Source organism: Melopsittacus undulatus, chromosome Z, assembly GCF_012275295.1.
Source record: "Melopsittacus undulatus isolate bMelUnd1 chromosome Z, bMelUnd1.mat.Z, whole genome shotgun sequence".
Classification (NCBI taxonomy): domain Eukaryota; kingdom Metazoa; phylum Chordata; class Aves; order Psittaciformes; family Psittaculidae; genus Melopsittacus; species Melopsittacus undulatus.
In genome coordinates, this window is record NC_047557.1 from 82,272,036 (window position 1) to 82,292,201 (window position 20,166).

The 20,166-nt window shown below is 57.8% G+C and overlaps 1 protein-coding gene across 6 annotated transcripts in view; it reads right to left on the reverse strand.

The window, feature by feature from the left end:
- The window catches only part of RIPOR1 (RHO family interacting cell polarization regulator 1), a 28,624-nt gene extending 16,260 nt beyond the window's left edge, over window positions 1-12,364 (reverse strand). The window contains exons 1-3 of one of the 6 annotated variants that reach the window (XM_031051994.2): window positions 7,785-7,863; window positions 2,282-2,463; window positions 1,121-1,288 (exon numbers count right to left, since the gene is read on the reverse strand). In XM_031051994.2, the coding sequence (XP_030907854.2) occupies window positions 1,121-1,288; window positions 2,282-2,300 (187 nt within the window). In that variant the 5' untranslated portion in view covers window positions 2,301-2,463; window positions 7,785-7,863. Of the gene's footprint in view, window positions 1-26; window positions 243-1,120; window positions 1,374-2,281; window positions 2,464-7,784; window positions 7,941-12,334 lie in introns of those variants that run through there. The other 5 variants (XM_031051996.2, XM_031051997.2, XM_031051995.2 and 2 more) reach the window with 5 other exon arrangements.
- Between the last annotated feature and the right edge of the window lie 7,802 nt (window positions 12,365-20,166).

The window sequence follows — 20,166 nt, forward strand, 5'->3', positions numbered from 1 at the left end:
AGCTGCCTCCCGACCAAGCTTTTCACCTTGCTGTGCCTGCGCTGCAATCCCAGGAGTCTGTCTGTCCGTGCGTGCTCAGCCAGCACTGCCTGCAGGCACTGGCCAGGAGGGCAGAGCAGCACCCAGATGTGGGCAGCTGGATGGGCAGCACGGCGCAGGGTGCTGGAGCCCACGCCGGGGCTCCCCGAGCCCAGCTGCCGGCTGCCTTCTCCCTCCTGCTCCTGGTTCTCTGGAGATGATTGGGATCCCAAGAATGCTGGTTGGAGTAGTGGAGGGGGCAGTCCGACCGGCTGGGTTGGTCCCAGCTGGTTTCTGTTTCCGACACTCAGACACCAGCCTCAGGTCGCTCTGGCGGGTTTATCAACACTGCCCTGGTTGGAGACGCCCCAGACTGGCTCCCCCCAAGCCCCCAGCCTCAGCCCTGGGACCAGCATCTCCAGTAACGTCACTCACCGGAGGACAGCAATGCATGGGACGGCCAGCCCAGCACCCCTGACGCCGGGAAGCAGCACCCACAGCCAGCCAGCAGCACCCCAAGGAAGGGCTGGGCTATTGTCCCCACACGGGTGGCCCTTTGGCCACCTCTCCAGGCACAGTGGGGTACCAGTGTCCCCAGTGAGGACACGGCACAGCAGCCATGGGCTGGTCCATCCTGCCTGTGGTGTGTGTGTCAAGCTGGGGTCCCACCACCCTACACTGGCAGCATGACCCTTGGGTGAGCCTTGGGTGCATGGTCGTAACAGACTCAGGAGCCTGTGAACTTGTCCTGTGACACAGCCCAGCTGCTGCATCTGCATTTGCACAGCTGTGTCCCCACCGCCCTGACCCAGGCCCCCTGCCAGCCCCTTCCGCCCCCAGGATAGAGCTTGGCCTGCGCTCAGCATGGGCTGGAGCAGCTCTTCCCTCCCACCACCTCGCATCCCTTCCCGGCATGCAGGACACAAGCATCCAGGGACACACACCATGGTCACAGGGAGCCTGGGAGCCACCTTTTCCCTGACCTCCTCATGCTCTGCCTCTCCTCCAGGCAGACATCCCCCAGTGTAGGTAAGGAGGGGGACTGGGGATTTTTGGGAATGGGATGAGTCAGTGAAGGGAATCCCAGCTCCTTGTTACTCACCCGGGAGAGAAACTCCCGGCCAAAAAGTTGCAGCCCCAACCAGAGCAGGGGATGATGGTTTGGGGGCTGGACGGGTGCTGAGGCCATGGCAGCAGAATCCACCCTCACAGCTGTGGGAGGCCACTGGCTCCTTTGGCCAAGTGGGAGGGCAGCAGGAAAGGGAAGGAGCTGCGAATGGGAAGAATTGGAGGAAGTGCTTATTTACCCCATGGAGTATCCCTGAGGAAGGGCAGGGCATGGTGCAGGCAGACACAGTCACCTCCCTGCCTCCCACCCCACCACCCATCCCATGGGATCCCAGTAACAGCCAGAGCGGTCCACAAGCCCCAAACTGGGACCCAAGGACGTGGCCACTGCTGGAGCTGGGGGGTTCCCCAATGCCTTGTTAAGCTCAAGCCCTGTTTTATAGGACAGATCCTGAGAACCACCATGGTCCTAGTGAAATGGGTCCCCCACCACCAAAGGCACAGATCAAGCACCCAGCTAGGATTCCAACGGCTTTGGAGGCCCTTCTAGACAGGATTGCAGCCCCACACGGGGGGCAAGACCCTGCTCCTGAGTGGGCTGTGACCCGTCTCATAAGCACCGAGATCCTCTGGAAGGATCCTGGGGTTGGCATAACCCTGCAAAGGTCCCACATGCCACCTTCACCCCTGCCTGCTCATCTCAAGGTGCTCTGCTGGGTACCAGTAGCTTCCCCTCCACAAATCCTACCCAGGCAACTTGGTCCCCGTGTATGAAAGCAGTCCCAGGACCCCCCATTCTGCCCAGTTTCCCTGGGAATACCATGCTGGGAATGCACAACACGGAGCCAGGCTGTTTGTCTTCATTAGCATGGCCACACATAACACATGGGAGCACAAGGGAGAGAAAACTGATTTGGTGCTGTGGCATTGGGGGTGCTTTGCCCAGGTATACGTGGCCCCTCTCCTGCCTTGAGATGCAGATCCTGGGCCCTACCCTGCCATGGACACCCCTTCACTGCATCCTGCAGTGACAACCGTGTCCCTTGTAGCTGGCGGGTACCCACATCCTTGGTGCCCCCGGCAGGGAGAGCTCTTCTCCGGGGGAAGCCGCTCACCATAAAAAGCCCACCCCGAGCCCAGCTGTGTCACAGCCGGGGGTCCCCAGATGCCCCGCGCTTGCTGGTAAGCTCCGTACCTTTGGGTTTGCCATTCATAGCGGGCAGCGGCAGCAGGTCCCCCTCGGGCTGGGGTCAGCGTCCCGGCCTGCGTCTCTCTCATGCCGTCCGTCCGTCCGTGTGCAGGGCCCCCCCGGCCTGTCTCCTCCCACACTTCCCCTGCCCAATGGCTGACATCACTGCCAAGCGCCGCAACTCCTGACTGGAATCAGGGTTGGAAGGACAGAGGACAGGAAGGATGGAGGGATGGATGCCTGTCCCCCTTGGAGGGAGGGTCCCCACTGGCACTGGCTGCTCCAGAAAAGTGGCATCCCGTGGTTCCCCATCCTTCCCTCCCCACCACCCCACTGGGGAAACTGAGGCACAGAGGCAAAGCTGGGGACCACCCTGTAGGTCACTGTGGTGCAAACTCCCTCCCAGCCCCTCTCCAGGTTGTTTTAAAGCAGAGTGAAGAGCAGGGCTGCTGTCAGACCCCGGGATGGGGGGATACAAGACTGCCTGGCTTTGCTGTGGGTTTTCCATGGCACTGCATCCCCCTGGCATGCCCATGAGAACCCTGCAACACTGGGAAAAGGGTTTCCTTGCTCAGATGTCCCCAGTTTGTGCCATCAGGGTCTCCAAAGCCTTGGAGGGGCTGGCTTCCAGCCAGGGCTTTCTCGCAGGGCTCTCCAAAATGCTGAGTGCCATTCCCACATGGAACCAAGGGGGTGCAGCTCACATGAGGCAGCATGGCAAAGCCACCTGCCCTCCATGCCAACCCATCAGCACCTTCCAGCCCCACAGCTCCCTGTTTAGGGCACAGGGATGGCCTAAATAACCAGGGGACTTTGTGGGACAAATGTCACCACCCTCCAACACTATCGGTCCCTGCACAGGTCCCATTCCTGGGGTACCCAGGTCTGGCACCCCGTCCAGCTCAGATGCAGGAGGCTGGAGCAACCAATTCCATGCAGGCTGGGACCAGCTGCCGTCCCCACGTCACTGGAGCAGGAAGAGCCACCTCCCTCCATGCTCCTTTCCTGTTTGCTGCTGCTTTTAGAGCAAGGTCAGGCCAGGTTCAGGAGGAAAAGCACTGCAGCAGAGTCTTAGGGGTGCTCACAGAGATGGGGTGCTCCTAGACACAGTTACTCCCCTGCCTATAGGGTGAGACAGCCATGCTGCTGTTCCACCAACCCACAGCTGGTTCTCTCCTCACTGGTCCCTGTGAAGGATGGGTCCAGCACACCGCAGGGGAGGAGCTGTGCCTGGGGTCCCCTGTAGGGTGACATGGCTCCCCTGTCATGGGCACCCATGCATAGCCAGACATAGTCAGGCTTGCCACCAACGAGTGCTGTTCCCAAGACACCCTCTCTCCTGGTGCCTGGGTGGATGCCTCAGTGGGTGCCCACATGGGTGCACAGCACCAGCCTTGTTGGGAGAGCACTGGGGAAGAGCTGGTGAGCTGCATCCAAGGAAAAAAAACATCCCAGCACTGGCAAAGGGCAGCATCTTGTCACCCACCTGCCTCTAGCCTTCATGACAGTGTCATAGAAATCACAGACCAGTTTGGGTTGGAAGGGACCATAAAGTTCCTACCCCCTTGCCACGGACAGGGACTCCTTCCACTAGACCAGGTTGCTCCAAGCCCTGCCCAAACTGGACTGTGTGTCATGGAGGGGAGCCAGAAGCCCAGCACACTGCAAAGCATGCTGTGGGAGGGACCCATGTTCACCCCAGCCTTCAAGAACTTACATGAAGACTGTGTCTCCTCCCTTGCTTGGTCAGGATGCATCCCCCTGCCTCTCCCCACCAATGGGAAGAGTCCCAACCCAGTGGCTGCCATGGGCAGGGAACCACCACCCAGTTTTCCACCTCTTGCTGCTTCTCCCAGGGAAAAACATTGCTCCTGGCACTGACCAGCCTTCTGCAAAGCCTCTGCCGCAGCGCCGGCCCATGCCAGCTCATTTGCTCTCATTAAAGGTTAACGAGAAAGCCCCACTAAAGCTGCCAGAGCCACGGCAGAGCTGTTCCTCGGTGCCACAAAGCAATGTTCAGGCTTCCCTAACAGAGTGGAGGCAGTTCATGGGGACTCTGCATCTCCATAGCCCTGCCTGCAGCTCCAGTGCAGGCAGTGCAGGCAAGCTGTATGGCACAGCACCACCCTGGGCATCACCCATGGGGAGACCACCAGGAGCAGGCAGGAGGTGAGGGCTGTGTATTCAAAAGGTGCAGAGTGCTGGCGGAGGACATGGGCATGTAGCACCCTGCAGCACCCTGCAGGGCCCTTGGCTGGGACAGCCTGCCATGGGAGGACAGAGGAAGGGCACTAGCTGTGGCAGCACTCCCAGCACCTGGGCAGTAATCAAGTTAAATGAATATCAGTGGCCTGGCTGGAGACAGAGAATGGGTGAAGGGAAGGAGACAACTGGGTGACAGTCACTCTCCCAGCTGAGGGGACTTCTCTGGATGGTCACCACCTCTGGTGGCTGCCTCCACCTGTCCCACGCAGCAGAGATGTGGGTTTAACATCCCAAGCACATGTTTTTTATGGTGTCCATGTTATGCCCTCCTCTCACCAGGCCTGGGGAGCTGCCCCAAGCATCCCAACCATGACAGCTGAACATGCAAACAAAAGCCCCCATGGGCAGCCGTGCTTGGATATGCATGTTCCAGCCATGCAGAAGGAAAATCCAGGCACCACAGGCGGACATTCCCACTTCTCTGCCCTCTCTGGGGCTTAGGACTCGTGTCCCTGAGACCTCACATCCTGCCAGCACTGAGTCCTGGGGAGGTTCCCCAACATCTCCCTGGTGGCCCCAGGACTACCAGTACCAAGGCTGTGCCCACCCATCCTGGGGAGAAGCCACCACCAGCCCCAGGAGTACACTCCCCTGGTGGCACCAGCACCAGAGACCAAGGTGATGGGGAAGCTAATTCAGGCTGTTCATGGACAAGCACAACACGCACACATGTGTGTGACTGGGAATGTTGCTGCAGCTGGGAATGTGGCATGGGGGGCACAGGCAGCCTCAGCGGGTGCACAATGGGCAGGAGTCACTGCTGGCCAAAAGTGGCTGGGGAAGCGAGTGCCAGCAGATGGGCACTAGACTGGTGAGGGGCCAAAGAGCTCCTGGCTAAGGCAGAGACCTAGGAGAGGGCACAAGGTGACAATTCTGTCAAGACGACAGAATCCCAGACTGGTTTGGGTTGGAAGGGACCTTAAAGCTCCTTCAGTTCCAACCCCTGCCACCTTCCGCTAGACCAGGTTGCCCAGAGCCACATCCAGCCTGGCCTGGGATATCTCCAGGGATAAGGCATTCACCACCTCTCTGGGCAACCTGGGCCTGTGTTTTACCACCCCCAATGTACAAAATTTCTTCTGCACATCCAGCCCAAATCTCCGCCTTTCGGTTTAAAAACATCACCCCTCATCCTGTCGCAACAGGCGCTGCTGTAATGTCTCCTCCCAAAAAGACCCACCGCCAGGGCTTGAAGGACAACCACTGTGAACGACCAAGTGACTTGTGGCCAGGCAAGAGCCATTCATGGTCTGGAAAAGACAGGTTCTACAGCTGCAGTTGTTCATCCCGCACCACAGGGCTGCAGCTGACCTCTCTGACTTTAATTTTTGCAGAAACCAGCAAAGCAGCTCCAAAACCTCCCGGCAGCCCAATGCCACAGATCCTGTGTGGAGTTCTGTCCACAGGGTTGATGCCCTGAGGGCTGGAGAAGGACCAGCCCTTGTGCCAAGTCAGGCTCAGTCCCAGTGGGGCTGGCACCAAGGCAGCCGGCAGCATCCCTTGCCTCCAGGCACCAGGGCCGCAGCAGCCTCCAGCCCTCCCCCCTCATAGCATCCCCACACAGCAGCAGAAATAGAAGTGATATAAATGGCAGCCCTATAAATAACCCCAAGCACGAGGCAGTGAGCTCGTCCCAGCCAGGCAATAGCCTCAACCCATGCTGAGCCAGGCCTTGGGCTGCCTGTGCTGTTCCCTGGGGACCGCAAACACCAGCATCCTGCACACGATGGGTCTGTCAGGTCCTGTCCTGTAAGTCAGAGCCATGGCAGGAGCTCCATTGCCCACCTAGCCATGGTCCCTCTTGCAAGCTGGAGCCCAGCGTGGTGGCATCCCTGGGAGATGTCCCTGTGCCACTGCTCAGCTCTTCTTGGGGTAGCAGCAGCACTGGACAATGCTTGACCCAGGCACCCCACAGCAACCCAGACTGCAAAGCTCCTGAGTGCTGAACATGAGCCTTGGGCAGGGTTTGGGAACAGATGCCCCCACCCTGACCACTGTCCCTGCTGCAGATTAACAGTTATCCCCCCAGTTGCAGCCTAACACCCATCTCATTGCTGCCCATCCCAGCACCCCCGTCCCTGTCCTGCCCATGGCTGCCACATTCCCACTTTAGTCCCATCACATCGTGTCCTCCTTGGGGGCTCAGCTGCCACCGTGCCAAATCCCACCATGGCTCCGGGGGGCTGTAGTGATGCACTGGGGACCTCCACCCACTGAGAACCAGCAACGCTGCTGCCGACCAGCCCTGCAGTGACTGATTTTGTGTGGTGTCATAGCCTGACGCCCCAGCCCTGCTTGGGGGCACAGCAAGGCTGCTCCTCAGCCACCAGCCAGGAGCTAGGTCCTTGGCCAACACAGCGTTTACAGGAAGGCCAAGTCTTCCCAGTGGCCCCTGTAGTCTCCTTTGGGTATCTGGGAAAGCTAAAACCCGCTGAGGCTGTTTGCAAGCCCTGGGATGGCCGGAGGTGCAGCAGGGAAGGAGTTAATGGTGTGAGGCCTTCCCAAGCACTTCTTGGCAGGCTGGGGAGGGCTGGGAGATAGGAGGATTGGGCCAGCAACAAAGCGAGATCTGTCTCATCAATTCCTCTGAGCATTCCTCCCTCTGTCACCCAGGAGGAGGAGGCAGCACGCAGTTGACACAGAGCACCCAGGTCCCTCAGGAGACCTCCACCCCGGGGTCCTGTCACCCCGCAGGAGAGATAGGGGGGAGATGGATGCCGCCTCTCCCCCACGACTTACGGCTCTGGCGTCAGGCAGGCGCTCGGGCACGGCCCTACATGGACACGGGCAGCTTCCCCCTGCCCAGCACTTCGGAGGGATACGAGGAGGGCAGGGCACGGCTCCTCCACAAACAACCGGCCTAATCCCAAACCCATGAGCAAAGCAGTGAGCCCCGGACAGGGGCTAGGGACGACAAGGGGTGACACTGGGTGACACTGGTTGGGGAATGCTCGCCCCGATATCCAGGCTCCTTCCCCGGGTGTCCCCGGGCCCTGCCGCAGGGTGCGCAGCTGCCTTTGGAGCCGCAGGGGACGGGTCGGAGCAGCGGAGCCCCTCGGCCACGGCCACGTCCCCACTCGCCCGCTGTCACCGAGCTGTGGGCGCCACCCGGGGCTGGTGGCAGGCAGCGACGTGGTCCCCCCGCCCCAGGGTGTAGCCCCGCTAAAGCCACCAGCCTCGCTCCCCACTGACCCCACTGTGACCTGTGTCCCCCCGGCGGCGCGGAGCTGCCGGTGTCACTCACATGTCCCAGGAGAGGCGGGGGACGAGGCGCTGGGCGAGAGCGATCCTGGCTCGGTGCATCCCCTTTGTTCCACTCCCATGGACAGGGAGCAAGCGGGGAGTTCGTGCAGGCTCTTGGCAGCGCCCACCCCGGCTCTCTCCATGGAAACGGGGGAGCCATGTGATTTCGGCAGGAAACCACGGCGCAGCCAGCGCCAATGGCGGCTGGATGGCCGGGAGCGCCTCCCTCCCTAGGAGACACGGCCGACACTGCCGTTGCCGACATCGACATCGCCGACACCGCCATCGCCGACATCGCCATTGCCGATACCGCCACTCCTGGCACCGCCGCCGCCATGGCCATGCAGGGGTCCCATCCCCAACAGCCAGCCCACCGCTCTGTCGGCACCCCCAGGGGTCCACCAACCCCACCGCTTGCCGTTGCCAGCGAGAACCCGCCTTGCAGCGGGAAGTGGGACCCGAGTGCTTGTCCTCCTGTCAGGAAAGCAATGGCTGGAGCCCCACCACCACCTCTCCCACCCCACAGCAGCCTCCTAGGTTCCAGCTCTCCCTGAAAGACCCCGAGCAGCTTGCATAGCCATCTGACAGGGGAATGGCAGTGAAGTGACACGACCAAGGCTGTTCAGTGGCAGAGGCAGAAGCAGCCCACAAGCATCCTTGGTCCCAGCTCTGCAGTACCCAGCACCCCACACTGCTTCTTTCCCACTTCCCAACCCTGACTGTGGAAAGCAGGAGCTGTGCTAAGTAGTACTCTGTTGAGCAGCAAGTCCTCCCTGGGAGAATAAAGCACAGGCACCAACCTGTGTTCCCCATCCCCACCAGCCACCATAGGGAAGAAGCAGAGGAGCGCTTCCAGCCTCCACGGCTAAGGGACTGAGAGGCAGACACCCCTACAGATGCCATGGTTACGCAGTGCTTCCTTATGGACCATCACAGCTTCTGTGGATCAGTGAACCAGACCCTATCCTGCCAGACCAGGTCCTAAATCCTGATACCTCTGAGCATCCTTGGAGGTGGAAGGGAGGGAGAAGGCCACCCTTCCCCAGCACCATACCTATTAGGGGGATGCACCATGCCCCTCTCCTTTCTTCCAGGCCCATCTTTCTCTCAGAACTGTACTAGATCATCTAGAATCAACCCAGTTTTAAATAGGACCAATGCTTTTGCAGCCCCAGTGAGACATCCTCCACACCAGGACAGGACAACACAGCGCTCCAGCCAGCCCTGTGGTGCAGAAGCACTAATAAGTCCATCACCAGGTGTCAGAGCTCAGTAGAGTAGGGCAATATCAGGGATGAGGAAATCATTGCACCACTGTTGGTCTCCTGGGGCCACACCAAGGAGCAGAGCGCTGCTGCCAAGGACACCCGGGAAGAACCAGGTCATTCCAGCTTCTGGCCTGGTTACAGGGAAAGAGAAGTGATGCAAAGGTGGGAGAGAGGACAGCAGGTCCTGAGCCCATCGAGGAAAGCCAGACCAAAGGGCCAACACAGACAGGCAGCCAGCTGGTCCCAGTGCCACATGGTCCCTGTCCCATCAGGATGACCTGCCACATGCCTGGTGTGGTCAGCACCATTGAGCCATGCTTGATCCAATATCCCATGTGGATCAAGGTGAGCTGGATCACATCCACATCCTGTGGATGGTGTCACCACCTTGCTCACCCCAAAAGCTCTCCGAGGGCAGCCAGGTCATGCTGCATGGTCAGAGGAAACCTCATCTACTAACACCACTGAACAGGTTTTATATGGTCAAAGTCCAAGCAGAAGTGCTGTGCTAAACTCTTGCGCCTTGCCCCATGAAGGTGCTCTGCCAATATCCCTGCAGGGCTCCCACTGAGAAAATGGGAAGGAAGCTGGTCCCATGCAGCACTCAAATGAAGCTCTCGGTGAACAGAGTTGCTTGAGTCACACTCACACAGTCCTTGCAGCAATACCAAGGGTCAGCACTTGGGCCCACCAACACAACATCTCTGCAAGCTCACTGCCAACCTGCCACCACACCACCAAGGTGACTGTGGGGACTGTAAAGCAGACCCACCCACCCCCCTGCTCTGCACATGTGCATCCCATCCTCCTTGTGCCACCAGCCTGTAGGTAAGTGGCTGTCCAGTGCCCACCACAGCTTGTCTGGGCTCACCCACCACAACTGAAGACAACTGAAGACACCAAGCTGACTGTACCTGCTCCCTCAGAGCAAGGTGGATCTTTAGATACTGGGCATTTAGAATGGAATGGAATCATAGAATGGTTTGGGCTGGAAGGGACCTTAAAGCTCATCCAGTTCCAAGCCCCTGCCATGGGCAGGAACACCTTCCACCAGATCAGGTTGCTTCAAGCCCCGTCCAAGCTGGCCTTGAACACTGCCAGGGATGGGGCAGCCACAGCTTCTCTGGGCAACCTGTGCCAGGGCCTCAGCACCCTCATAGGGAAGAACTTCCACCTTATATCTAACCTGAACTTTCCCTGTTTCAGTTTAAACGCATCACCCCTTGTCCTATTGCTACATTTCCTGATGAAGAGTCCCTCTCCAGCATCCCTGTAGACTCCCTTCAGATACTTGAAGGCTGCTATGAGGTCTCCACGCAGCCTTCTCTTCTACAAGCTGAACAGCCCCAACTTTCTCAGCCTGTATTCATATGGGAGGTGCTCCAGTCCCTGATCATCCTCATGGCCTCCTCTGGACTTGCTCCAGCAGCTCCATGGCCTTCTTAGGCTGGGGACACCAGAACTGTACACAATACTCCAGTAGAACGGAACAGGACAGCATGGCATGGCATGGCATGACGTAGCATAGCATAACAGTGTATTTCTGGTTGGAAGGGACCTTCAACAGTCTTGTCCAACTGCCTGACCGCTTCAGGGCTGTGCAAAAGTTCAAGCATGCTCCTAAGGACTTTGTCCAATACCTCTTCAATACTGACAGGCTTAGGCCACCAACCACCTCTCCAGGAAGCCTGTGCCAGGGTTTGAACACTCTCTTGGTAAAGGTCTGGCATGCCTGGAGCTGATCTGAGCCACCCCACCACTATTCAAGGTAAAACAGCATTCCCAGCTGCCAGTGGGATGGGGAGCAGCTCCATCCCTGTGCAGTCCTCAGGAGGGGTGACCGCAGGTAGGCTGGGGCTGCCTGCAGCTCTCCTCCCCTCGGCCACCGCCTGCCTGCCCTGCCAGACTGGGAACATTGAGCTAAACACCGCCAGTGCCAAGGCTAGGGCTGGCACACTGCATGGGCTATTCCAGGTCACTGGGAGCTTGCTGGGTACAGGCCAGCTTTGCAAACAAAAGCAAGGACAGGCTTGACACCCTGCAGCACCCTACCTGGGAAGGGTTAACCTTCCAGCATGGGAACACAGCCACCAGAGGAGGCTTTCCAGCAGTCCCTGCCCATGCTGGGAAGCTGGGTGCTGGTGCAGGCTGCAGATCTGTTGCACGAGGGTTCCCTGTCTGAGCACCGTCTGGCATCACCCAACACCTCGATGGAGTCCAGTGACCCAGCAGCACTTAGAGCACATTTCCCACTCCCTGCTAGCTGCCTGCCATGATGCATAGCAAGGCCTGAGCCATCAGCACAGCCCTGCACTGCAGGTCTCTGACCAATTTGCTCTTCTCACTGCTGGCTCAGCCTGGAACCACGTCTTCCTCTCGCCTCTTCGCAGAGGGCAGGACCACAGCCGTTGGCTGCAGGCCTGCCTCACTCCACAGCTGCCCTGACGCTGCTGCGTGCTCAGCATTCCTGCTCAACGTTGGAGCAAGGCAGCAAGTACAGGCCAGAGCTTCCAGCCTCGTGCCGGGACAGCTACATGTGTGCCGGGCACACTCGGAGCCTGAATGTCATCCCCATGGGCCTCAGCTCAGCAGAGCCTAGAGCTGAGCATGCAGCATCCCAGCACTGGGCTCCTCATCCCTCCAGCTGTGTGATTTTGGGGAACACAGACTAGGAAAAGCTAAGGGAGCCGGGTGGTGCAGTGTGAGCAATGTGAGCTGTGGCTCCAGCTGACTCACCAGGGCACAGCCATGCTCAGAAGCTGGCAGCAGCAGGGAAAGGCTGTGCCAGCAGGTCTGATCCTCTGAGCTCTGCTGTAAACCCTTCCCTAGTGTGCTTGGAGCCAGCTTGCAGCATCAGCGGGCTGGGACACAGCCCTGGCCCAGCCCATCCCTCTCCATGAGGCAGAGCTTCCTATCCCAGCACTTTGCCTGCCCATGGGGCTGGGCCAAAGGAGGTGAGGACATCTTTGGAGGGACCACATGAAGTGACCCGAGGTGCCAGTCAGCTCTCCCAGGCTCTGGCTAGCAAGCAGGCACTCAACTCAGGGCTTAGCAGCAAAGCCAGAACATTCAGATTGAGACTGAAGCACATGCAGGCCCAAAGCAGGCCAAGGAGGGCGAGTAGCTGCAGAAGGGCACCATGGGCTAGTCCAGGCTCTCTGGCCACCAGCCTGCTGTCTTCTCTCCAAACTCCCTTCTCCACCCTGGGATTGTGGCAGGCAGCCTGTCCAGCCCCTACTCCAGCTCAGACTGGGGGGCTGGGTGTCCCCTAGGACCACCTTACCTTCCATGAGCAAGCAGCCATTTCCACCTCAGCACAGGAGAAGCCATCTCACGCACACCCTGGAGGAATCACTCCACAAGCATTCATGACTCACAAGATTCCCTTGGGGACTGTCTGGACATGGAGCAGGAAAGCTGAGGTCATGCACAAACCCAGCAACCAGCCCAGCTCAGCACACACGTGGCAGGGAGGTGACACAGCCAGACCATGGCATCACCAGCCTGAGGATTCCGCACCAGCCATGGGGTTGACATTCCTTGCCCCAAAGCTGGCCCAGGCCAGGCACGCCAGTGCTATAGGGGATGCAAAAGAAGAAGGCAGTTTGGAACATAGGTTGCTTTGGCAGAGCTGGTTGCAAATACATGCAGACATGGTCCTCCCTGAGCAGCGCAAGGGTCTCCAAGTTTACCCTGATCTGCTCTGTGGTGGTCCCAGGCCACCACCGAGGTGAGGACCCCATTGCCTCATGAGCAGCACTCACTGCACCCAAAAGCAGAGTTGGTCCATACAGGGGCAGCCAGCGGGCAGCTGCATTGGTCTGGAGCATGAAAGCACTCCCTGCAGCAAGCACCAGCCTGCAGCTAAGGATCCCTCCCCTCCAAACAAAACAACAAAGGAAATGCTGGGCTGGGGATTAAGGAAATGAAACCGGCTGTGCAGGGTAAGCAAGGATAGGAAGTGGCTGTAATCAGCTCCTCTCCCCTCTGGCCTGCAGCTCTCCCAGACCGGATCCTGCAGCAGGACACATATAAACCCAAGGGGAAATAATGTGCTGGAGAGCACATGGGACAACCAGGAGGCTTTTGAGCTATCCCTGCTCCTGGGATGGGAACTTGGTGAGCTTCCATGCTCTGAGCCTGGCCCTTCCATGCTCAGTCCATCTCTGCAGAAAAGAAGGTACAGGGAGACCTCCTGACACCACAAGTTGCACTCTGCTTCTGAAGCTGACACCACAAAATGGCATCTCAGGAGCTTTGCCCTCATCTTGTACCTCTTCTGCCTATCCTGAGCTGCTGGTTCAAACTGGTACCCGCTGGAAAGCGTGTCTATGGAGGAAAGCAGTGGCAGCCAAACAGGCAGATATGGGGTAAATCTGGTTCCTAAATGACAGCAGTGGGGTAGGGGTAGCAGGGGGAAGGACATGCTGATAGCACAAATCCTGCCACATCCTCCCCTGAGCTTTAGGATGGGACAGGAGCTCCCCTCATATGCCTCTAACATGTGTGGATGCCACTAGCCCCAGGCCGTGGCTCCAGCTGCTGTCTTCTGTACCTGTCACATGCCCTGGTGCTGGGGCCAGCTCTGTTGACATGTGCAAGTCCCATCTTCTGCTGGCATGAGTCAGGGCTTCTCTCTGATACCAGCATTGTTTGCTGACCCACCGCCCTGCAAAGAGCAGAGGGACCAGGCTGGGGAATGCCAGGGAAGGGCTCAGGCAGCCTCACACAGGACATGAAGCTCCAAACTTACCATTCCAGTCAGAGCCATCTGCAGCAGCACGGAAAGGCTGGAGCACGCTGCCAGGAAGCTCTCCCTGGCTCAGTTCCACCATGCTTCCTTCCCATCTACCCCACAGGCACATCATGGCTCAGTACAGGAGGAGTCAAGCCCTAAGCAAGCCCCCAGCACCCCCCAGATGGTCAAGCATGGGTAGGATGGCCATAGTGCTGCCGAGGAACCCCAATATCTCCATGTCTTGGGGTGCTGGGGTATTTCCTGGGGTGATAGCTCACAGGAGAATGGGGTGCCCTGGGTTTCAGATCACTGGTGAGATATGCTGGAGCTTGAAGGCGAAGACAGCCCTCTTTCTTGCTGTACATCACCCAGAGATGCTGAGCTGGTGCTGGACTCTGAGGGTGGAGAGGTGGGTGCCAGCCACATGCCACCACCCAGCCCATGCACAGCAGTTTCCCCAGTGGGAAACAGAGGTCTGCTTCCTCAAGAGGGTCCCCAGCTGAGCCACAATGGTGGCAGCACCCCTGGGTCTTCTCCAGCAGGGACCACAGATATTTCCAGGTACCCCAGCCACATCCAGCTTCCACTGTTGTCCCATTGCTCCAGCTCTTGCTTTCTGCTCCTTCTTTCCCAGAGATAGAAGAACTCCTCCTCTCTGGAAAGAGGTTATTTTCCCTTTGCTTCCAACTTTCCCAGGGTGGGAAAAGAGCCTCCAGGCTCCCTGTTGGATCCTTTTTGGATGCTGGTCTGCATCCCCCTCCCAGGGCTGGGGCAGGATGGCTCTCTGCGAGCACAATAACAAGAAGTGTGCTGGAGCCGTTGAGAAGGAGTGATGTTCCCGGATGGCATGCAGCCCTGACAGCACTGGCTCTGCTTTAAAGGGTAACTTTATCCTGGAATAACAAACATGAGGAGCCAAGTTCCTCCCCAGCGCCACTTCCCTGGCTCCAAGGAGAGGGACATGGGGGAGTGAACTCATCAAAATGAGCCTGGATCCTTGTTCTTACCATCAGTGGGTTTCAGTCAACTCCCTACAGCCAACAACTGGAGAAGAATGCTCCAGGGAAGCAGCTGGGAGCTGATTGGACATCCTGGCCAAGTCACTCAGCATGGCTGGCAAGGGCTGAGACACAAACCATGTAGCTGCAGAGGATGGGATGGGAACCTGGGGTCTCCAGGGACATCCCTGAAGTCCCTGTGCTATTCATTGCATTTCACAGATGCATTTGGGTGCTGATGTGCTGTGGACTGAGGGGACAACCCCTCTGGTGTGCTTAACCCCCTCTACCATCCCTGCAGGCCCCATGAAGGCTCCTGGCACAGGATGGACACACCAGCAGCTCAGCTCCATGCCAGCTCCTGGTGCCAGCTCCTGGGAACTTGTTCTGAAAGAGCTGGAAATTCAGGCCCAGCCAGTACCAAGGAACAGGCAGGGAGAGGCTGACCTGCTCCAAACCCCCTGCAGGACCCTATGGCCAAGACAGGATTACCCCTTTTGTGGGTACAGGCATGGGCAGAAGCCCAGCTCTAGTTGGAACCCATGTTCCTGTGCCAAGTTCAGGTGGCAGCACAGCTTGCACTGCTTACAAACAGGCTTTTCTTGGAAGATCCATGTGTGTGGCTGTACCAGAGCCCCAGGGCATGGAGCAGGCTTGCCCAGGAGAACTGCTGGTTTATGCTGGGGGTGCACATGGGCACCTTGGCGTGTGATGGGGTGATGGGCACGTCAGCATATGAGGTGTATTTGCAGGACATCTCTGCATCACCAGCAGGCCGGCTGACCTACCTGTGATCCTGCATGGACACTGGTGCTCAGGGAAGGTGTCCCATGGTGGTCATCACCTTGGAGGATGCAAACCCAGCCTGAGAAGTAGTTTGGCAGAGTTCAGGTGTGGGAGAAGATGACAGTCTTGAGAAGGCTGCTGAAATGTTTGGCTGATTTCCACTTCCCGAAGGAGCAGCCGGAGAACCTCTGGAGACGCTGGGATGCAGTTAAACCACGGCTCACCAAACAAAGCCAGTGAAGTGCTGCAATTGTCTTCCACAAGATGGATTTCCTTAGGTATTTGGGCTAAAACTGTGGAAAGCTTCCATGTCCATTGTCCCACCTTTACAGACCAGGGGGAATCCCACCAGCTAAAAGGAGGAAGAGAGAGCAAGGAGGGAATCATCAGCACCTAGAAGCCTTCACAACCTTTTCTCCACACAGAGATGGCAATGCCAGCATCCATCCTTTGCAAGAGTGGGTGTGGGAGACCAATGGGAGACAACATGGCTAGGGGGAGACTTTCTGGAGGTGCTACTGGTCCCCAGAAGAGAGGTAAAGCCTACAGGAAGGTCCCAGTATGAAGGCATTCTCCCAGACCAGCTGTGGAGCCCTCCCAGCTGATGCACTGAAGCAGAGAGCCGCAGGAGGGGCAGCAGTGGGTTAAAAGCTTGAGGTGGGACTTGAGCTGCTTCCTCCAGGCTAACAATAACAGAGCAGAGGGAGAAGGGATACACCAGGCTCTGCAGGGGGGAGATAGCGATGAAGCAATCCAGCACTGCAGCTGCTGGAGGAAGCCTTGGCACATTATCTGCTGGCCCCACTTGTCTTCCTTGGCAGCCCTTGTGCTGCAGATTCTGGGTTGAGCTTCCTCCTGAGCCCTATTTCTCACACATCCAGGCTGATTCCTGGTACTTTGGTGGCAGCCCTGGATCCCAGCACCCCACATAGAGCTGCAGGTCTCTGACAATCCAGCCTTCCCAGCATCAGTCTACTCCATTGCTGGTGGCTCTGGGAATGGTCACCTGGGGCCACGGTGAGCATCCTGCTGCCCCATTCCCCTGTGCCATGGACAGTGTCCTCACCTTTCAGAATGAAGAGGTGTTTTCGGCTGGAAGAAAGCTTCTGCCCCAGGGATCCCCAGCTCCTGGCTGAGGTCCCTGCAGTCCTGGTTGTCTCTGCTCCTGCTCCTTCCCTGGCCGGTGTAGGTCTGCTGCACCGGGGCTGCTGCGGCCACCCTGGCCACACTGGCTGATGTCCCAGTGCTTCCTCGTGTGCTGGCTGTTTGTGACCTGCCTCCTGCTCCACCTCATCAGCTACATCTGTGTCACAGGAGCAGCCCTTTTCCGCTCCCAGCCACATCTCCTGGCCCTCTCCTGAAGCAGGCTTTGCCTCTCACCAGGGCCCTGCCTGCTGCTGTTTGCCATGGGAGGTTGCCTCTCAGAATGGGTCTTGTCCTGGTCCTGCCCAGTCCTGCCAGGGCTCCTCATGTCATCCCCACTCCTGTCCCGACCCATGGACCTGCCTGACCTCAAATGCCGGTGCAAAAGTCTTTGCCTGTGGCTATTGATCTGAAAGAAAGCAGCTGGTGGAAGACCATGGAAAATATGGGCCCTTCCCAGCCCCGAAGTCAATCCCTGGAGTGCTGCTGGGCTCTCCAGAGCAGATACATGTTTGCCCACAGGTGCTACTATGGCTCCACAGGGGTTGATAGAGGCAGATGAAGAAGCTCTGGGTGACAACCTCCCCACTCACCTCCCCACTCATTATCCCTGGAAGTTCCCAGACATGTTCCCAAGCCCTTGTGCAGCCTCTGTGTGAAAGGTCCCCAAGGGGTTGTCCAGATTTCCCTACTGCTGGGCCCAGCAGCCTCCTGTACCAGTGCGCTGGTCCAGCTGGCACTTCTCCTCCAGCTTCAGAACAGAGATGCTAAAGCCGTCTGCTAAAGGCAGATGGGTCCTAAATCATCCTTGCCCTATCCCAGCTTGCCCATGCTCCCAGGGTGGAGCTGGCATTCCAGGTGTCTCCTGGGCATGGTGCTGCAGCCCAGTGAAAGGACATGGTATGTTGCCATCATGGTGTTCAGGAGTCACACTGAGGTCTGACGCTAGCCCAGAACCAGGAGATAAGCCTGACACAAAGGGCAAAGTCTGCAGAAGGCACTGAGTGAGGCAGGAAACATCAGGCAGGAGAGGAAATGGGGAGATAATGAGCTGCATGAGCACAAACACATGGAGCTTGTGCAAAGGAAAAGCTAACACCACTTGGCAAGTGTTTGAGCAGGAGACCTGCCCATCTGGCTTCTTCATGAGGCTTCTTGAGGAACCCATGTTCTGGAGCACCTTGAAGAGCTTGGGCATCCTTAAGTTACCATGACAGGCACTGTTCCTGTTCCAGTGCATGCTCTCTGGGATAAGCCTTGTCTTGGAGGGTGGAAGGATGGGCTCCTGGGGAGCCACTGACCTCCACAGGTCTGGCAAAGCTCTCACCAAGGGCAATTCCCAGTCACAGAGGTCCAAGCTGGATCATCCTGCACCACTCTACTGTTGGCTTGAAAAATGGGATTGACCCACCTGCTGCTGATTTGCTCCACACAGTAATTATCCTGCTGTCCAAAGGAAAGACCACTGCATAGGCTTCCTACGGGATGATGCTCACAGTGCTTCAACATCCAGCAGCCCTTTGAGGTCTGTTCTCATCCCCACAGCTGGGCTTCTAGTAATGTCAGAGTTCTTTACCTACAGAGCTTCCCCTTCCTCCTCGCACCTCTGGGGCCACACGGGGCTGCCCACATCGTGGGGGACTTGCCCATGCTGTGATGTCCCCGTTCTCAGGGGGATGGAGAAAGATGCTTACACATTTATCTGCCTCCTAAGCTCAGTCAAAACCTCATTACCACAGTAGGTGGGCAACCATCCTGTGTCCTAGCTCTGCACACCACCAGCCAAGCTGATGGAGCTTTTCCCACCTTTCAGCAGTCCGCTTTTCTCTTTGTGTTCCCTGAAGAGCAGTTGCATCCATCTTGTGGGGCTGGCAATGGTCATGGTAGGAGCTGTAAACCACCTGCAAGCAGTGGCAGGATGCTTGGCACATCTCCCAGGATCCAGCACATGGCATGGGAGAGAAGGGAGGCACACAGAGTGATATGGACATGAACCCTACCCGTAGTGACTGGACAGGCTCCAACTTGCTTGTGTGGAGCAAATGGAGCAGGAGAACAGCCACACAGCAGCAGGACCAGGCCATGGCTTCCTCTGGCACAGCAGGTGGGGACTGGCATCACCCCCATGCCAGGAATGGGGCAGCAAAACTCCAGCTCAAAGAGAGAAGCAGAAACCAGGTTTGAACCAGATTGCTCTTGCAATCACTCCAGAAAGGACCTGCCCATTCATTATGGAAAATATCTGTGGAGAAAAGGACACCCTCTCCATGTGGGGATGCTCCCAGCACCCCTGAACTTCACAGGGGCATTTGCCTCTGTTATCCCTGGCTGGGCACTTGTGTTGTGCTGCTTGGGACCACCAAGAGTCAGGGGTCCAAGCTCACAAGCTCGGGCAGCCACTTCCAGCTGCAGGCACCCTGTCCCTGAGCCCAGGCTGGTGGCCAGGCTGCAGATGCTGCCTGCTGTCCCCTTCCTTTCAAAAGTCTTGGGTACCAAAATGCCACTGGCTTGGGAGGAACTGGAGTGTGTGAGGAAGAAAAGTCACCAGTACCTGTGATTTACCAGGCTGTGGGTGCCAGGACTTGTCTCCGTAGGACAGAAACGTGGCCCAAGCCCAGCAGTCTGCCTGATGCTCTGCCTGCCCGGGGGGAGGGAGTGGGGGGGTGGGGGGGTGGTGGTATGAAGCCTGGGGTGGGGGGACTACAGCATTTATGCTTCAGGTTGGAAAATGCTCCTGTGCAGACCAGTGCATGGCCTCAAGATTCCAAGCAAAGCTGGTGCTGCGAGGCAAGGCCCTGGTTCAGCAAAAGGTATGGCCCCAGAAAGGGCCAGTTCCAGAAGGAATGAGGGGCTTCTGCAGGTCTTCCAGATGAGAAAGAAGAGACAGTGACCTCTGAGGAAAGGAACAGTAGGTTTGCCTCTCCTGCAAGCCAGGCTGTTGTGCCCACCTGAGACTAGGTTTGGTTTTACAGGAGCCCTGTCTCCTTTTCCGCATGCTCCGCAAAGAGAACCTCTATCCAGAAGAAGCAGAACCTTCCTGAGAAAACCCAGCACCATCCCTAAGTCCTTTTCTCTGAGGCTGTTATCACCTCCTGGGCAAACCCATGCAGACCAGTGCTGCCCAGCCCATCTTATTAAGGTTCTCAGCTTCTCCATCCCACAAAAATGCCATTCTCCTGCTCTGCTCCACAACAGACAAGACTTTTCCCACCTAGGGGTACCATGCCCCGCTGGGTCTCCACTACGGGAAGAGTTGGCTGTGTGAGACTGCATAACTAGACTGTGGTTCTTGGCCCTCCCATTCCAGCCTCAATACCGCTCCCAAGGACACCATGTCCAGCACCAAGCCCCCTCCAGGAAATCTGTAGCAAAGACACTATGCTTTGGTGATGTGTTTTTTCCAGGGGCCAGCTCCAAGCCAGAGGCAGAGACAGTCTCATGAAGCATTGC